At 44.6% G+C, this 17,378-nt stretch overlaps 1 protein-coding gene across 1 annotated transcript in view; it reads left to right on the plus strand.

Moving 5' to 3' along the window:
* Positions 1–11,875, plus strand: part of TTLL4 (tubulin tyrosine ligase like 4) — a 19,222-nt gene extending 7,347 nt beyond the window's left edge. Inside the window, 15 exon segments of the mRNA XM_006763350.2 lie at positions 1,286–1,407; positions 1,812–1,922; positions 2,252–2,328; positions 3,068–3,259; positions 3,358–3,440; positions 3,672–3,800; positions 5,062–5,184; positions 5,480–5,578; positions 5,871–6,005; positions 6,672–6,803; positions 8,352–8,454; positions 9,086–9,296; positions 9,444–9,514; positions 9,896–9,981; positions 10,665–11,875. Of these exon segments, the coding sequence (XP_006763413.1) occupies positions 1,286–1,407; positions 1,812–1,922; positions 2,252–2,328; positions 3,068–3,259; positions 3,358–3,440; positions 3,672–3,800; positions 5,062–5,184; positions 5,480–5,578; positions 5,871–6,005; positions 6,672–6,803; positions 8,352–8,454; positions 9,086–9,296; positions 9,444–9,514; positions 9,896–9,981; positions 10,665–10,827 (1,837 nt within the window). The 3' untranslated portion in view covers positions 10,828–11,875.
* The last annotated feature ends 5,503 nt before the right edge of the window (positions 11,876–17,378 follow it).

The following is a 17,378-nucleotide window of genomic DNA, read 5'->3' on the forward strand; positions in this document are numbered from 1 at the left end:
TTAAGTCCTTTATCCATTTTGAGTTTATTTTTGTGTATGGTGTAAGTTGGTGGTCTAGTTTCATTTTTTTGCATGTATCTGTCCAATTTTCCCAATATCATTTATTGATGAGACTATCTTGACTCCATTATATGTTCTTGCCTCCTTTGTCAAATATTAATTAAGCATATTGGTTTGGGCCGATTTCTGGGCTCTCATTAAAATTTTCTAAGGTTTAAAAGATTAATGTTTTACATATTGTGCCTATTTCTGTTATGCTCACAATAACAGGTAGAATGGCTGTTTATAAACTAAAAATTAATCTTAAATAGTAATATTTGTGGATTCTATGAGCTCAGTATAGAGAGTAATCTATTCTGTCTATTTTCAGTGCTATTTAAAGAAATGGACTGAGTATGTCACTTTGTACCTAATAGATAGTTGAGATATTCACTGTTCTGAGACCCCTTGACATAGCCTTGGCCAAGCCATTGTTGAACAAACATAGGGATCCCATGGCCCACTGCCCCAGATTCCCAGACCTGCATTGCTATTTTATTACATAATTTGGTGTCAAATCATTTCCCAGGTGGAGGAGAGCATTAATCAACCATGTTTATCTTCAGAGAAGCCTAAATATAAAATGAGTTAGAAGTATCACTATTTCTTTCCTTTTTGTTTGTTTTCCCCCTTTTAAATTATCCATATCATTCTTTTTATCTCATTTATTTCTCTTTGTCTTAGTGTAGCTTATTCCTCTACTAGCTGCCACCCAAACTCATTACCTGCTCTCAGAACCACTCTTTTTTATTTATTTTATTTTTATTGATTTCAGAGAGGAAGAGAGAGAAAGGAAGAAAGAGATAGAAACATCAATGATGAGAGAGAATCATTGATCGGCTGCCTCCTGCATGCCCCCTACTTAGGATCAAGCTGGCAACCTGGGCATGTGCCCTTGGCCGGACTCAAACCCGAGGTCCTTCAGCCTGCAGACTAACGCTCTATCCACTGAGCCAAACCAGCTAGGGCCAGAACCACACTTTTCAGGGATTTCCCCAACCTGTAGCTTGTCACAGGAAATTTTAGAGTATCACAGAATGAAGTATCAAAAGCCTTGTCTTCAGGTGACATTTAAAGGTGTGGCTATGTATAGGTTAGCACCTTATTGATATTTGCAAAATAATTATTGAGCACTTATAGAAGTACAATTAAAGACAGCACTCCCAAAGAAATTATGTATAGTAGTAACAATACTTCAGGGCTGTGGCTTTCCCTTTCTGTACCACATGTCTGTTTCTCTTCTTAGGGGCTGCAATGAGGCTCTGACCAAACCTCTTTCCAATGAGAAAGTTGTCCGGCCAGCCCTTATCTACAGTCTCTTTCCCAATGTGCCTCCTACCATCTATTTTGGCACTCGAGAAGAGAAAGGTAAACCTGGCCAAGTGTGTGTAAGCCCAGAAGAGCCCCCAGGAGAAGGGTGCTAACAAAGTTGGGAGGAGGTGGCAAAAGAATTGGAGGGGCTTTCCAGAATGGTTCTTATGGTGCTTGGTCCCCCACCTGGTTCACAGGCCCAATATGCAGACCTTTTTCTTGTCTGTCCTTGAGCTGATCCTCAGCCCCATGATCTCATGCATTATTCTTGCCCTTTAACCTGTTTCTTTCCCCTTTCAACCTCTCCTCCTCTCTGTGCTTCTCATTCCTGTGCAGTCCCCCCTCTTCCCCACTGAAACTCTGATCAGAAACTGTATTTCGTGACTTCACGTACCATCTTTCCTCTTCTAACCATGACTCTCCTGCTCTTCTCCATCCCCCCACCCCCACTTCTCTCCCAGTGGAGAAACTTCCCTGGGAGCAAAGGAAGTTGCTGCGGTGGAAGATGAGCACAGTGACCCCCAACATTGTCAGACAGACCATTGGACGGTCCCACTTCAAAGTCAGCAAGAGTGAGTCACTTGCCTTATTCTGAATCTGTGCTCGGCCCCAACAGATGGGCTCTGGGAAGAAGGGAACCCTGGGTACTTCTTCCTATGTGGGGATCCTGTCCTGAAGTTGCCAGTCTCATAGGACATAGCTTTCAACTCCTTCTGGGCTGGAGCCTATTCCTCAAAACTGGAAGACAGAGATTGTTCTACCTGTGACCCCAGGGCCTCATGTAGGATAGCCCCATGGTAACTCTTAGAAAATAGTGTCTAGGAGCTATATTCTCAGCCCCAGTGGCATCTCTGGGGATCTCTCTGCTCTAGGGACTGACTCCCTGATGTGTCTTCTATAGAAAATGATGACTGGCTGGGCTGCTGGGGTCACCACATGAAGTCTTCTAGTTTCCGATCTCTTCGGGGGCACCAGAAGGTAGGAGCCCTTTCTGAGGTGTTCTTCAGGCGTTTGGACTGGGCAGGAGGAGATTGGTAGTGGGGGAAGAGTTGGATGACACAGAGAAGTCAGGAAGGCTTATAGAGGAGTGGAGAAAGTACTGGAGAGGGTGCAGTATGACCCTAGCAGATCACACACATTTAACAGTTCAGCTGCAGTGACTTGGGCAGTCACAGCCTCTCAAAGACATTATTCTCTAATGTGTCTAGAGATGCAACATCTATTTTCAGTTTATTATGTTTCCCCTATAACCACTGTTTTCAGTTTATTCTTTCCCCTGTAACCACTTTGCCTCCCTTCCTCCAAGCTGAATATGTATAAAGAGGACTCTGGTCTCATATTGAAATGAATGAGTCCCTTGCCCCACCCTTATTGAAGGCCAGGTACTTTCTTATCTTTGTATATAGGCTGTCATGGAAAAAGACTTAATAACTTTTTCTTTGCACTTAAGGTGGATATTATGTCTGCCTTAATTGCTATTATATATCATGAACTGTCAACTCCTGAAAGGCACTAAATTTTGTTGTTTTGTCTTTTAATCATTTTTTGGTGAGTGCTTGGCAGCTGAATTCTTGAGGACCATGAGATGGTGAAAAGAAGACAGAACAGGAGCTTAAAAAGTTGCTAAGAAAGTTGGAATGGGAGAGTGAGTCCTGCCATCTTCCTCGTGATCTTACCTGGGCCCTCTCCCTGCTCTCACCCTTTGTCCTTTCTGTAGCTAAACCACTTCCCAGGATCATTCCAAATTGGGCGAAAGGACCGGCTGTGGCGGAACCTATCCCGCATGCAAAACTGCTTTGGCAAGAAGGAGTTCAGTTTCTTCCCCCAGTCCTTCATCCTGCCCCAGGATGCCAAGCTCCTGCGCAAAGCCTGGGAGAGCAGCAGCCGCCAAAAGTGGATTGTTAAACCAGTGAGTGGGTCACAGTGGGGGAGTAGGCCATGGCTGAGATTAGGAACAACAGATATTGGCCATGAGCAAATCTCATCTCCTATGCACTTGACTTCTAGCCAGCATCAGCTCGGGGCATTGGCATCCAGGTCATTCACAAATGGAGTCAGCTCCCCAAGAAAAGGCCCCTTCTGGTACAGAGGTGAGTCTGCCTGCAGCTCAGATCCCCCTTCCCATTTTCTCATTTCCTCAGCTTGGAGGTTCCCTTTTTGTCATGTTCTTCTGTCCTTTGTCCTCCCAGCCAAAGACTGTCTTCAGCCAACTGTTTTAGTCTTTATCTCAGGGACTGTTGGCTGGCTTTTGTCATGGCTCAATTACCCACTGAGCCCTACTTCATCTATCATGTTCCTGAAGCTGGCCTTTCTATACGTAGGTATCTACACAAACCCTACCTCATCAGTGGCAGCAAATTTGATCTGCGAATCTATGTTTACGTCACCTGCTATGATCCTCTACGGATTTACCTCTTTTCAGATGGACTCGTCCGCTTTGCCAGTTGCAAGTATGTGCTAGTGGTGAAGTGTCACCTTAACAGGTCTGGGGATTTGCTTTCCTGAGAGGAAGGGAAACTGGAGGACACCCAACAGAAAAATAACAAATGTTTTGCTAGTTTTTGTTAGCAAAGGAGAATGTGAGGTATATTTAGGAAAACCTAGTCTTCCTTTCTTCCTCTGTGTCTGCTTTGGACACTTCTGGTCACCAAATATATGGGGGCTTTTCCCCACACCAAGCAAATCTCTGCAATACCAGCTAGGTGTCCCACAATGTAACTCAATTCTGACATCATCTTCCTGATGTTAGCATCAGATCCCACAGGTTAAGAGCTCGGCTTCACAAGGCTTCCCACTGCTCACTTCAGATGCCAGTCACAACTCCACATTGCCACATGTGCTTCTGACCCATTGGCTATAAATCAGGTTCCCATGACCTCTCCTAGGGTTCTGTTAATTTGGTCGAGCGGCTCACAGAACTCAGTTTACTTATGTTCACTGGTTTCTTATGAAAGAATAGGATGAAAAGTATAGATGAATATCCAGGTGGAAGAGATGTGTAGGCTAGGAGCTTTCATTCCTCTTCTGGGGGCACCATTCTCCCTACTCCTCCATATGTTCACCTACCCAGAAGCTCTCTGAACCCTATACTTTTGGGGTTTTATGGAGGCTTTATCACATAGGCATGATGGATCATACTCATCCATTTTCAGCCTGTCTCCCATCTTAAAAGAATGGGGGGGCCAGGCTGAAAATTCCAAGCTTCTAATCATGGCTTATTCTTTCTGGTCACCAGCTTTATCCAAGAGCCCACCCCAAAGCTCTTCATTAGAATAAAACTCACGTTTATTACCTAGGAGTTCACAAAGGTTTCAGGAGTCCTGTGTCAGGAACTGGGCCAAAGACCAATATTAGGACAAAAGATGCTTAATGCTCTTATCACTTAGGATTTACAAGGGTTTTAGGAACTGTGTGTCAGAAAATTGGGGGCAAAGATTATAAATCACAATATTATAAATCACAATATCATATGAGGAGGTTTTCTACTTCAGTGAATCTGGGGAAGGTCTTCCTGCAGGACTGAGGTGGGATAAAGGAGAGGAGTTTAGTGTGTTGTTCTAGAAACCTTACCACCAGACATACTTCTGAGGCTCTTGTGCATCTGAAAAGATCTGTCCACTTGTCCTTTATCTCCTCAGGATATGGTAAATGTTTGAACCGTTGTCTGATTGCTATCTCCTCTTCTTACCTCTGCCTTTCTCCTCCTTTCAGGTATTCCCCTTCCATGAAGAGCCTTGGTAACAAGTTCATGCACCTGACCAACTACAGTGTCAATAAAAAGAATGCTGAGTACCAGGCCAATGCAGATGAAACGGCCTGCCAGGGCCACAAATGGTACCGAGGCAGTGTCTCTGTCAATGGAAACCTAGAGGAGCACAGGGTTCTGGGGTTTGGGGAGGTTCAAGGAGATGATGAATGGAAGATTAATGTAAGACCCAAGATATTTAAACACTTGGCAATTCAGAATTGGTCTCTTTGCATGCAAGCTCAACTCTGTCTTAATTCAAAACATCAAAAGAAGAGATAGGAAGAAAATACCGTTGTGCTTCTTGTTCCTTTTTCTTTCTCTTCATCACTCAATTCATAGAATATAATCCCTAATACTTGTACTCCCTTCCCCATGTTGCAGGGCACTGAAAGCTTTGTGGAACTACCTGAGCCAGAAAGGAGTCAATAGTGATGCCATATGGGAGAAGATAAAGGATGTTGTTGTCAAAACCATCATCTCGTGAGTCACACTGTCATCTGGTGTGGGGCCTGCCACCAAAGCCCCTCTTTTCTCATGGGTTTTACACTGCTGTTCCCCAGACTTTGTGCTGTCCTGTTTAAGTTTCTAAGGGAGTAGGAAGGAGTGGATAGAATTAAATTCTGCTTTTCTATGAAATCCATCCCCAGAAGCTGGCCCCACATCAGAGGCCTCTTGAGAGCTGCTTTTTCTGGCTTACTTCTGCTCTCCCGTCTTTGGGCCACTCCATTGGCAGGGCAGCTCTGGGTAAGGCCTCCCTTCTCCCTATGACCAGGTCAGAACCCTACGTGACCAGCCTGCTGAAGATGTATGTGCGGCGGCCCTATAGTTGCCACGAGCTCTTTGGTTTTGACATCATGCTGGATGAGAACCTTAAGCCCTGGGTCCTGGAGGTCAACATTTCCCCAAGGTAGGTGGTATTGTCAGGGCACTCACAGCAGAACCCTTTCTTTATGCTATGGTCCTATTTCCACTCCAATCTTGCTGACTTTGGAAAACCTTTCCTTCATTAGAATTTGTGTTTTCCCTTCAGGATCTGTTTGTTTGCTCATTACTCATTCTTTGCCATTATTTCAGGGTTCTTTGAGGATGGAGAGGGGTTGTTAAAAAATTTTTTAAATATATTTTTATTGATTTCAGAGAGAAAGGAAGAGGGAGAGAGAGTTGGAAACATCAATGATGAGAGAGAATCATTGATTGACTGCCTCCTGTATGCCCCAAACTGGGGGTTGAGCCCGGAATCCAGGCATGTACCCTTGACTGGAATTGAACCCAGTTCCCTTCAATCCGACGCTCTCACTGAGCCAAACTGGCTAGGACAGGGGCTGTTAAAATTTGTTCTTTTGAACTTGCTCCCACCACTTGCTTTTCCTTAACAAATGAAGGTCATGGGCAAGAACCTCCCTGACTAAGGTTATTCACTATCTGTGGGGCAGGAAGCCCCCTATGATTGTGCTCGTGAGTTTGAATGTCAGAGTCCTTTTATCCTGGGGAAGCCAGGGAGTAAATGGGGCTAGCACTGACCTGGACATACAATTGGAAACAGTTTTACCACTCTTCCCACCTTTCCTTGAAGCCTCCACTCTAACTCTCCATTGGACATCAGCATCAAAGGCCAAATGATCCGTGACCTTCTGAACCTGGCAGGCTTTGTTCTGCCCAACGCAGAGGACATTTCCAGCTCCAGCTGCTCCAGCAGCTCCACCAGGTCAGCCTCCTTGCTTGTCTGCGGCTCGGCTGGCAGCATGAACAGCCCTACTGTGAATCTGAGAAGGAATAATGTCAGTGTGCTCCACCTGCCGGGTCTCCTTTGCTGCTTGATCTGCCCCTACAGTTATCCACACACCTCTGCCATGTCTGTGCCTCTAAAAGCAAGTTTAGTTATACTGCTCACCTGTTAAGGAATCTTCATAGGGCCTGGGGACTCAGCTTTCAACTCCTCACATGGGCAGTCAAGGCCCCAGCCTCCGTTTCCAAGGCACCCCTCCCTTTACTCCTCTTCTGGCTTCCATGTTCTGACGAACCAGACCACTCAGAGAACCTCAAGGTTGGAAGGATCCTTAAAGATCAGTTAATCCAGTCTCCTCTCTGCAACATTTGTTGCTTCTCACTGTTTCCCCATAGTGTCCCCTCCTTTGCTCATAGGGTTTCTTCCTCTTAAAATTCCCCTCAGCTAGACCTCCCTGTTTCAACTTCACCCCTCCATCAAAGCCTAACTCAGGGCAACATCTTCATGAAGCCTATTCTTGGAACCACTCTCGCGGGAAGGGAGCCAGTATTTAGCCAGGACCTGCTTTATGTAAGGAAGAAACTATAACTCATCCCCACAGCAGCCCCATGAGGCTGGTATTGGTGTCTTCAGTTTAGAAGAGAAAGTTGAAAATCACCAGAATTAAGTAGCCCATCTAAGGTTATCCAGCTACAAAGAGGTAGAGCTGGAATTCAATTCCTAAATTGCCAGTAACAAAACTTGCTTTCCTTACCATACCTTAAGAGACTCTTCTTGGGCTCTATGCTGTAGTTGTCATTTGACATCTGCCATCCTGTGAGCTCCTTGGAGGCCATCTTTGTGTCTCTCGGTGGTAATTGTAGTAATGTGGGTGATGAGACCAAGGTTCAGGGGGGTCAAGTATTTGTCAAGGATCACATAGTCAGTAGGGCTGAGCTGGGTATTTAGTAAGTGTTCACTAAATTAAACTGAGTATACAGTAATTATTCCAAGGTCTTTTTTTACTATTGAAATACAACTAGAAAGGACACTTTGTACTCCTTACTTTTTTTGTTTTGTTTTGGTTAATCCTCACCTGAGGAAATTTTACAGAGTGTGGGAGGGAGGGAATGTAGGGAGGATGAGAGAGAGAGAAACATTGACACAAGAGACACATCAATTGGTTGTTTCCTCCATGTGCCCCCACCAGAGCTGGGGATCAAATCTGCAGCTCAGGCTGCAACCCAGGTTCATGTCCTTGACTGGAAATCAAGCCCGAGACCCTTCGGTGCATGGACTGATGCTCTCACTGAGCCACACCAGCAGGGCCATACTCCTTACATTTTTCCATGGTACTTGCTCTTTGACTCTCAGACAGTCTGCTGGAATGGGGTGCATTGCAAACTAATCTACTCAGTTAACATCTGTCCATACTTCTTTGTCTTTTCTTGAAAAGGGTGCCTTCCTGGGCTGGACCCTCTCTCCACATGTCCTCAGGATGTGAAGCTGCTGACCTTACCCTTTCTCCTTTTCTGCCCCCTGCCTTAGCCTGCCCACCTCCCCCAGGAACAAATGTCAAATGGCCCCAGAGCAAATCACTGCACAGAAGTTGAAGAAAGCCTATTACCTGACCCAGAAAATTCCTGATCAGGTAGGAGATTACCTCCCACCCCCCAACCCCAGTGCCAGCAGATGCTTCCCTACTCAAACATTTGGAACCAGTTTTTATTCTGTCTAGGGCAGGGTTTCCTAGTCTAGGTCCACAACCTCCTTTGTGTGCAGAGATATGTTGGCATGTACATCATTCGGGAGTTGATGGCCTTCATCATGTGTTCAAGAACCACTGCCCTTGGCAGTATTCTGTCCTAGCCCACCCTTGTCCTCAGAGCTGTAGACCCTTTGGGTTTCTTTCCCTGAGGTGCAGTGAGCCCTTGGAAGGCTTGGCTTTCTCAGAGCAGGTTGAGGGAGCTGGATGGAAGAGTGGCAGACATAAGGCTATTGCCAAATCTGAGTTGCTGGATTCTGTTATTGATCCCACCCAACAAATCACTTAACCTCTTTGCCCCAGTGGTTCCCCTCACCCTGACCAAGAATATATTCATCTCCCAGCTAAGCTCAGTAGACTTTGGAACAGATGAGGTCCAGAGCTGGCTCACCAGGCTGCCTTGGTGGTCCCCTGAGAGTCCTGGGGTCCCAGAGTTGTTCTCCCTGACCCCTGGCTTCTTGATTCTCTGTTTCTATTTTCTGTCATACTCTCCTCCTCCCTGTTCCTTGGGTCATAGGATTTCTATGCATCTGTGCTGGATGTCCTGACACCAGATGACGTTCGGGTTTTGGTCGAGATGGAAGACGAGTTTTCCCGCCGGGGTCAATTTGAACGAATTTTTCCTTCCCGAATTTCTTCTCGCTATCTCCGCTTTTTTGAGCAGCCACGTTATTTCAACATTCTCACCACCCAGTGGGAACAGAAGTACCATGGCAACAAGCTCAAAGGTGATGTGTCCTCCCTGCCCATAGGAGGCCATGTTTACTAGTAGTGAGAGATTAAATCCCTGTAGACCAAGAAATGGGCCTCCCTGGCAAGAAGATTGGCCAATTGATTCCACCTCTTAAATCCCACCCCTACTCATCTTGTCCTAGGAGTAGATCTGCTTCGGAGTTGGTGCTACAAGGGGTTCCACACAGGAGCCATCACTGAGTCTGCTCCAGTGGTAAGTGATATCACTGGGAGGGAGGGGTCAGCTCCATCTCAGAGTCCTCCTTCCTCTGCGTGAAGAGTGCAGTGTAGGTTGGGTGGAGGTCCAGACCCTCCCACTTCTCCCTAGGCCCTCCCTTTCTGTCTCATGGCCCTTCCTTTTCAAAGGAATAATTGCTTCTAGGATTCCCTGGGTCACTTTCTTTCAAGGATCAAAAAGTGCTTTGTAGCCTCAACTTTTTGTCTCAATAGGGAGAAAACCGAGACTTTTTCCCATGTGGGCCCGTGTATGAAGGATAGGGAAGGGGAGAAGCCCATGGTCATCACTCAGAGGCAGAGGTTCGAGAGAGTGCCAAGACCTGGAACATTTTAGCCTCATTGTTTCCTTTGCTTTCAGTGGTCTCTCCCGACATCACTTCTGACTGTCCCAAAGGCTGATGTGATGGTCAGTGCTTTCTCCAAATCGGAGACTGGCAAGCTGGGGTGAGTGCTGCAAGGAAAGGGTGTTGGGTGTGACTTCAGATACTTTTTAAAATTTATTTAAAATTTATTTTTACATTTGGACCCCTTTGTCTTAACGGTATGAGTTCAGAGAGTTTTGTTCCTTTCTCTCTTCCCAGATTATGATGAGACCAGCATTTTTAATTGGTTGATATTCAGAATATTCAGCTATAATATCCTTTTCCTAGTGGCTTTTGATATGCCCAGACTATTATGAAATCAGCATTTTTCAATTGATTGGCTCTTGAGATGCCCAGGATGCTGAGCCTAGCTGAGCACAGAACCATGTGCAGAAATGGCCACTTTCAGCCATACTCATTAGCTGTAAGAAATCTTTTAGCTCTCCTATGCTCACACACATTTATACTTGTACTTAAGCTCTCAAGCCTTCAAATAAATAAAGTATATTTTACAATTATTTATACCTCTATATAACTATGGTTTATTATACCATAATGTTGTGAATTCCTGGTCCAGACTCTGAAGGCAGGTCACAAGTTGAAGTCTAAACTACACAGTATCTCAGCTATTTCTTTGTCCTATTTATTGTCTAAAACAACAACAACAAAAAACAGCTCCTCTGAGGAAATCTTACCACTCTTTGAAGATGGGACTATACCCAAGTCCAAGAAGACTCATGCTTGTGTTTTTTCCTCTTTCTCCAGGAAACCCATTTCCTCAAAAGACAGTGAAGACACCAGCAAAGAGCCAAGCCTCTCCAAGCAAATGTTACCTGTGAACAAATACTCTGGGCGGACTTTGAGACTCTCTGCTCCCCCCACCTCCCAGTCAACCGGTGACTCCCTCCTGGCTGCTGTGAGCCCATGACTGGCCTCTTTCCACTCGCCCCTGCCCAGGAGCACTGGCGTAGCTACCTCATGGGAACTGGCCAGCCTGAGCCCCTGCCCCCTCATCTTCCCCCTCTTCAGAGTATTTTTTTGAAGCAGTAAAATTACAGAGATGGTTATCTGGAGGGGTGGTGGGATGGTGGGGACAGGGAGAAGGTGAAGAAGGTTCACTGGCTGGTACCTCATATCTCAGCAGAGAAGCCAATGACAGCTACTCGGCCTTATAAAGCAGGGTTTGCTTTCTACCTTCAGAGAGCTGTGTGTGGTTTGTTTTAGGCCTTGGTGCAATGATTGAATTCGAGTTCAAGAGGAGAAAACCTAGTGAACCTGTTTGGGCCTGAAGTCCTTTGTAGTTGAGGAGGTTCCTCTGAAGGTTCTCATTTCCTCAGGTCTTCCGTCCGCTCCCTCCCTTCCCTTTTATCCTGAGAAGCCACTTTCAGAAACCTTCAAACTTCCTCAGTAGACAGGGAGAGGCGATGACGTGGTGAAACCATGTCCTATCATGCTAGTCTTGGGAGCTTCACCACCTGTAGATCATTTGTCTTTACATATGTCCACCCAGCCAGTGGCTCTGGGTCTTCCTATTCTGACCTCATAACACTACTCAGTCAACCTTCTAGCCTCCCAGTCATGGATGTTTCCTCTTCAACTCGTGGCTTTCTGAGGGTGCGAGCCAAATTGTGAATTTCCTATGGCCTCAGTGAAGGAGCCTGGATAACCCCACTTGCTGTTGTCTGTCAATGGACACAATCGGGGAGAGCAGAGGGAGCTGTGATTTCCCCATAATCTAGGAAGGCTCACGATCTCTTTACTCCCTTCACTGTCTCTGATTAATGGGGTCTGGCTCACAGGTCGCTAGGGCAAGCAGAGCCTGGTGGCATAGCAGGTGGATTTCAGAAGCAGTCATTCATTGAAGGATGGGCTTCCACACACTGCTGCCTAAACTCTTGTACTCTTAACTGAATCTACCTCCCTCCCTAAGACTCAGTAAAACAGTGACTGTTCAATAAATGTTTGAATGAACTGTACAGACGGAGATCTCCAAAGACACTTGTATCTGATCCAGAAGGTCTACTTATCTCTCCCCTGGGGAAAAGTGGCACCCAGGGAATCCAAGGTGGGAAGTTTGGATCAGAAAGGTTGTTTTCACTTGAACTGTGCTCCTTCTTAACCCATACAAAGGTACTTCCTGGTTACTGCTTGCCCCCTCCCCTGCCCTGTCATCCCTTTACTTTGTTGTTTTAGCAGTGGGGTCCAACAAGAAGCCACTGGCCCATCTGTGATACCCAAGTTTTCCCCTTTGCACATCAGGCAGGGAGCTCTGCTCACAGTCCTGTCCTGGGCCCTGCCATCATTCTGAGCTTTGGGAAGATGGAGACTACTCTGCTTTATGGCTCCTGGAGTTCTATGGCAAGCTGGAATGGAGCCATAGAAAAATCACTACGAGGTCTGACTAGGTTCAAGGCCACACAAGTAGGTGGCTGGGCTGGCCAGTGTGAAGGCCATGTTGACAAGTTGGGAAGAAAGCTTGGCAGAGTTCTAGGGTAGCCCAGCAGGAGAGGTCTTTGAAGCCAGCTCCTCCTTGTCCTACCTGGATGCAAAAATGTCAGTGAGCCTTGTGACAAGGACAGTAAGCAGGCTTCCTAAGAAAACTAGCCACCTGTGTAAGTAGTTTTGTTGTGGTTGGTCCTCTGGTCAAGGGCTTCGGTGTAGAGGCCTGCCTGAGCTGGCTTACTCCTTGCAATCCAGCTTCAATTCTCTGGCCTACCTTCTGAGAGTACAACCAGTCCATTTCCATCCCTGCAACTGGAGAGGAAACCAGCATTGCAGCATGATGGTAATGGAGGGGTGCAGGGGGAGGCAGTAAAGGACCTAGGAAATTAAATGATGAAAATAGAGTGTTCTTAGTAGTTTAAAACATGTTTATACATGCATTGTTTTTAATTTTCACCACATTTGAATATAGGAGAGGTGTGTTTTGCTGGGTGGGAGAAGGAATGGGGTTTATGTATTTCCCTTTTATCATTGGGAGAAAATTAAATCTTATTAAGCATTCAGCATACATACTTAGCAATGAATACCCACAGTATAAGGTGTTCAGCTGAATAAGGAATTTTGGAGAAGTAATGATATTTCTTAGAAAGCTTAAAGTTGGGGATATAGTAGGATAAATGTCAGGACATGTTAGTTGTTTTCCTAACTTACCCAAACCCTGTTTGGAGAAAGGGGAGTGCAGTACAGAGTATTTCTGGAGCACTGGAGTAAAGATTTAGGGTAGAAGACAAGGGTTGCTTATTGCTGTTTACTTCAAATTCACTCAGGATTAATAAAAAACTAAGTGACTTAGAATAAATACTAACGAAGAGGTGGTATTGTGATAGGAAAAGAGCATGGGCACTAGAGACTGACCTTGGGTTCAAATGTCAGTTCTGCTGTGTGACCTCAGCTACCACTTTTTTTAAGCCTCAGTTTTTTTATAATATGAATATACCTATACTGCAGGGTTGTGAAAGCCAAGTAAAATATAGTAAAAGCACTTAGGACTTAGAGCAGTGGTTCTCAACCTGTGGGTCGCGACCCCTTTGGCGGTCGAACGACCCTTTCATAGGGGTCGCCTAAGACCATCCTGCATATCAGATATTTACATTACGATTCATAACAGTAGCAACATTACAGTTATGAAGTAGCAACGAAAATAATTTTATGGTTGGGTCACAACATGAGGAACTGTATTTAAAGGGCCGGAAGGTTGAGAACCACTGACTTAGAGGGTACTTAATTCATGGCCACTCCTTCTATTTGCTATCCAAACCCTGTCTTGGGAAGGGACGGCAGGTGAGAAATGTAAAACCCCTTTCACAAGGGAAGTGAAGCAGCTGCAGAGCCAGCTTAGAGGTGAAGGAGGCCAGGACAGGGTTTAGATGCCACATCACCCCACCTTCACCCGAGGTACACAAGATGCAAATTCTCTGGGTAAGGAAGCATATTAAGCATTAGAAATATGTGAATTAAATGACATTATTATCTTACCCCAAGATAAGCTTTGATAAGAAGGAGAGCAAGGGAGCAATGGATGTCTGGTCACTGGGAAGGGGAGGAGCATAGTAAAGAAAATAGAGACTTTGAACTGGAGCTGGCGCCAAAGAACAGACGCACCTACCCAACAGCTCTGCCAAGGGACAGTTGTCATTGCAGGTTAATTCTTATGGTTATAAGCTATTTAGTCACCAGAGCCAAAGGACATACCTGATTGCCCCGGGGGCAATACAGCAGTGGGCCAGTGAAGGAGGTTGACAATTTGGGTACACGGTACATTCCACTGCCTCATCAGTTGAATTAGTTATCGAAAGGCAGCTAGGAGACCTCCCCTCCTGGCTTCCTCTGGATTTGCCTTTTAAGACTAAGGCTCAGCTGTCTACTGTTCCAATGCCCCAACTTCTTTGAGGCTTAGAAACATTGACGGTTTTCAGATATGTGGCTAAGGATGCTCCATTTCATCTCACTTGAGATTCTGATCCAGCCCTTAGACAACCCTTGGCCTCTTAGATTTCCCTCCCCCTAAGAGTTTGCACCCTATTGATGCCAAGGGTCATTTGAATTGACCTTTCATCAGCGTTGGAGCAATGAAAGCTGCAAGCAGTCTTAATGTTGATCTTGGCAAATCTCTCATTGGTGAAACAATACAAGAAGTGTCAGCAAAGGGTAGTTGTTTTTAAAACCCATTTGTACCTTTATTATAATAGATTGAGACACATGGAATGCTAGAGACTGTATAGCAAAAGCCCACACAATTTTGAAAGGATATTTAAGTTTCAATTAGTAAATTGGGGAGAACAAAGTCTACTTTATAAGGTAGTTAGGAGAGGTGCCTGATATATGTTGCAGATTTAAAATATATTCTAAAACAGACAAAATTAGTACCACCGAAAACATTTCTTCACGAAGAAATAACAGCATGTTACTATTACACAACTTTGATAAAATATATTTTGATTCTGTCCATGGGATATCGAACTTGCAGATTTAATCAAGGTAATTAGCTTTGAAAGGTTGGAACCCCAACATTTGTTGTCAGGGAAATGCAATTAAAACTATAATGACACAGGTTCAGATATTTGGTGTACTACCATCTGTGGGATTATCTCTAAATCAGAATCCACCAAGGCAGAATGATAGGGCAGTGGCATGAGTCCTGAGCAAAGAGCCTCCAGAAAAGCAGCTGTGCAGAAAAGGGGGCTGCCCCCTCACATCTCATGCAATGCATGTTTCTTGGGGAACCTGGTGCTAAGTGAAAGAATCCAGAAACACGATTGTATATTTTATAATTCCATTTATATAACATTCTGGAAAAGGCAAACTGACCAAAAGCACATCAGTGGTTGCCAGGGATTATATGAGGGAGGGAATTGGCTATAAAGGGGTGCATTGGAAATATTCTATATCTTGACTGTGCATTTGTCCAAACTCATCAAATTGTACACTTAAGATGGATGAGTTTTATTATATGCAGGTAAATAGATTTGACTTTTAAAAAAGGACAAAGTATCATTTCATGACACATGAAAATTGAAACCACAATGAGATAACACTAGAATAGTTAAAAAGGCAGTCAAGACCAAATGTTGGAGAGGATGTGCAGTAAATGAGACTTTTACATATGGCTGGTGGCTGAGAGTAAAATGTTGCAATTGCTATGGAACACTAGAAGTTTATTATGAGTTAACATATTTACCTATGACTCAGCAATTCCACTCTTAGGTATCCTACCCCCACTCCCTGGCAAATGAAATCAGATGTTCACCAAAAACATTTATTGTGGCTCTATTCATAATAAAAAAATTGGAAACAATCCAATGCCTCTCAACAGTTAAACTAGTTTGGAATGCTACTCAGCAATAAAAAGAAATAAACTCTAGCCTTACAAAAAATGTTGGCCATACAAGAATATTCAAGGGACTTCTTTAAACTGAAAACAAGCTGGTGCTGAACTGCCTGCCTCTCCACTGAACTGTTCTGCCTGTGCTGTGTTTCTGCCATCTGAGCCAGCTCTTATAAAGGAGTTCCTAGAATCCTACTTCAACCAATAGGACTGAGGCTTTTCCTGTCCGTTGGAGCTATGCAGCTCTGACCAAGCAGAGTGGCTCTATTCTGACCAATCAGACAGTGCCTTTTAGACCAAACAAACTTCAAAGATTTGGAGTCCTCATTTACATGAGGATGGGCCAATCAGAGACTAGGGGTGAGGACCCTGTCCATATAAGGCAGCTCCCCTTAACTGATAGCACATCACTTCCCTTCCCACAGATCCTTGGAAGACTGTGTCTTCCTGGCTGAGCTGAAACACCAAAGATATCTCTGGCCCCAGAGCTGATCTACAGCCATGCTGTTTTCACAGTTGTGCTGTATCACAGTTGAGCTGGTTTGCACTGAATAAAGTTTCCTTCACCAAATCCCAAATTGGGGATTCCTTTTGGTGTTGAATTGGCAACCATATCTGACAAAGGGATCAATCTAGCAAGAAGATAAAACATAAATATATATGCACCCAACATAGGAGTACCAAAATACAGGGTGCCCCCCAAAAATGCATACACACTTTAACAATTGACAGCTCAATTTTGAAAATGAAATGTATTTTCAGCAATACAGTAACATCCCACTTAGATCAATGGGTAGATTATTCAGACAGAAAATTAATAAGGAAACATTGAAATGGCACATTAAGAAATCAAGCCTTGAAGACACAGACCTGATGGACTTATATATATAGAACATTCTACCCCAAAACAGCTGGACATCTTTCTCAAGTGCACATAGAACATTCTTTAGGATAGTGCACATTAGGCCACAAAACCACAAAACAAGTCCCAATAAATTGAGCATTTGCTGTAAACTTAACTTTCAGCCTTTGACAAAGTTGATTCTGACAGTCCCAATGTTTCTGTGTGGGGATGGGCATTTGGACCTGCCTACTCCACCACTTTACTGACATCCCCTATCTTTTTAAATATATATATACTAGAGGCTTGTTGCAGGGAGATTTCTACAAGACTAGGGCTTCCTTGGGCCTATTCCTACAAGAATAGGACTTCCTGTGGCTGGAGTGAAGCAGAGAAGAGAGCTTCACTAAACCGCCCTGCTTACTTCCCTCCCGTCTCCACCCACTCGCTTCTCCGCAGCTTTGCTTCTTTCTATGCTGTCTTCAGTTTTCGCTCCGCACGCCTGTGTATGCACATTAACTGCCATATTTGTTGGGTTAATTTGCATACTCTCTCTGATTGGCTGGTAGGCGTAGTGGAGGGACAGTCAATTTGTATGTTTCTCTTTTATTATTAATTTGCACTCTCTCTGATTGGCTGGTAGGCGTAGTGGAGGGACAGTCAATTTGTATGTTTCTCTTTTATTAGTGTGTATTTATATGTTTTTATTGATTTTTAAAATATATTTTTTATTGATTAAGATATTACATATGTGTCCCTGTCCCCACATCACCCCCCACCCCCCGGTGTCCGTGTCCATTGGTTACATTTT

Source organism: Myotis davidii, unplaced genomic scaffold (assembly GCF_000327345.1).
Source record: "Myotis davidii unplaced genomic scaffold, ASM32734v1 scaffold575, whole genome shotgun sequence".
NCBI lineage: Eukaryota > Metazoa > Chordata > Mammalia > Chiroptera > Vespertilionidae > Myotis > Myotis davidii.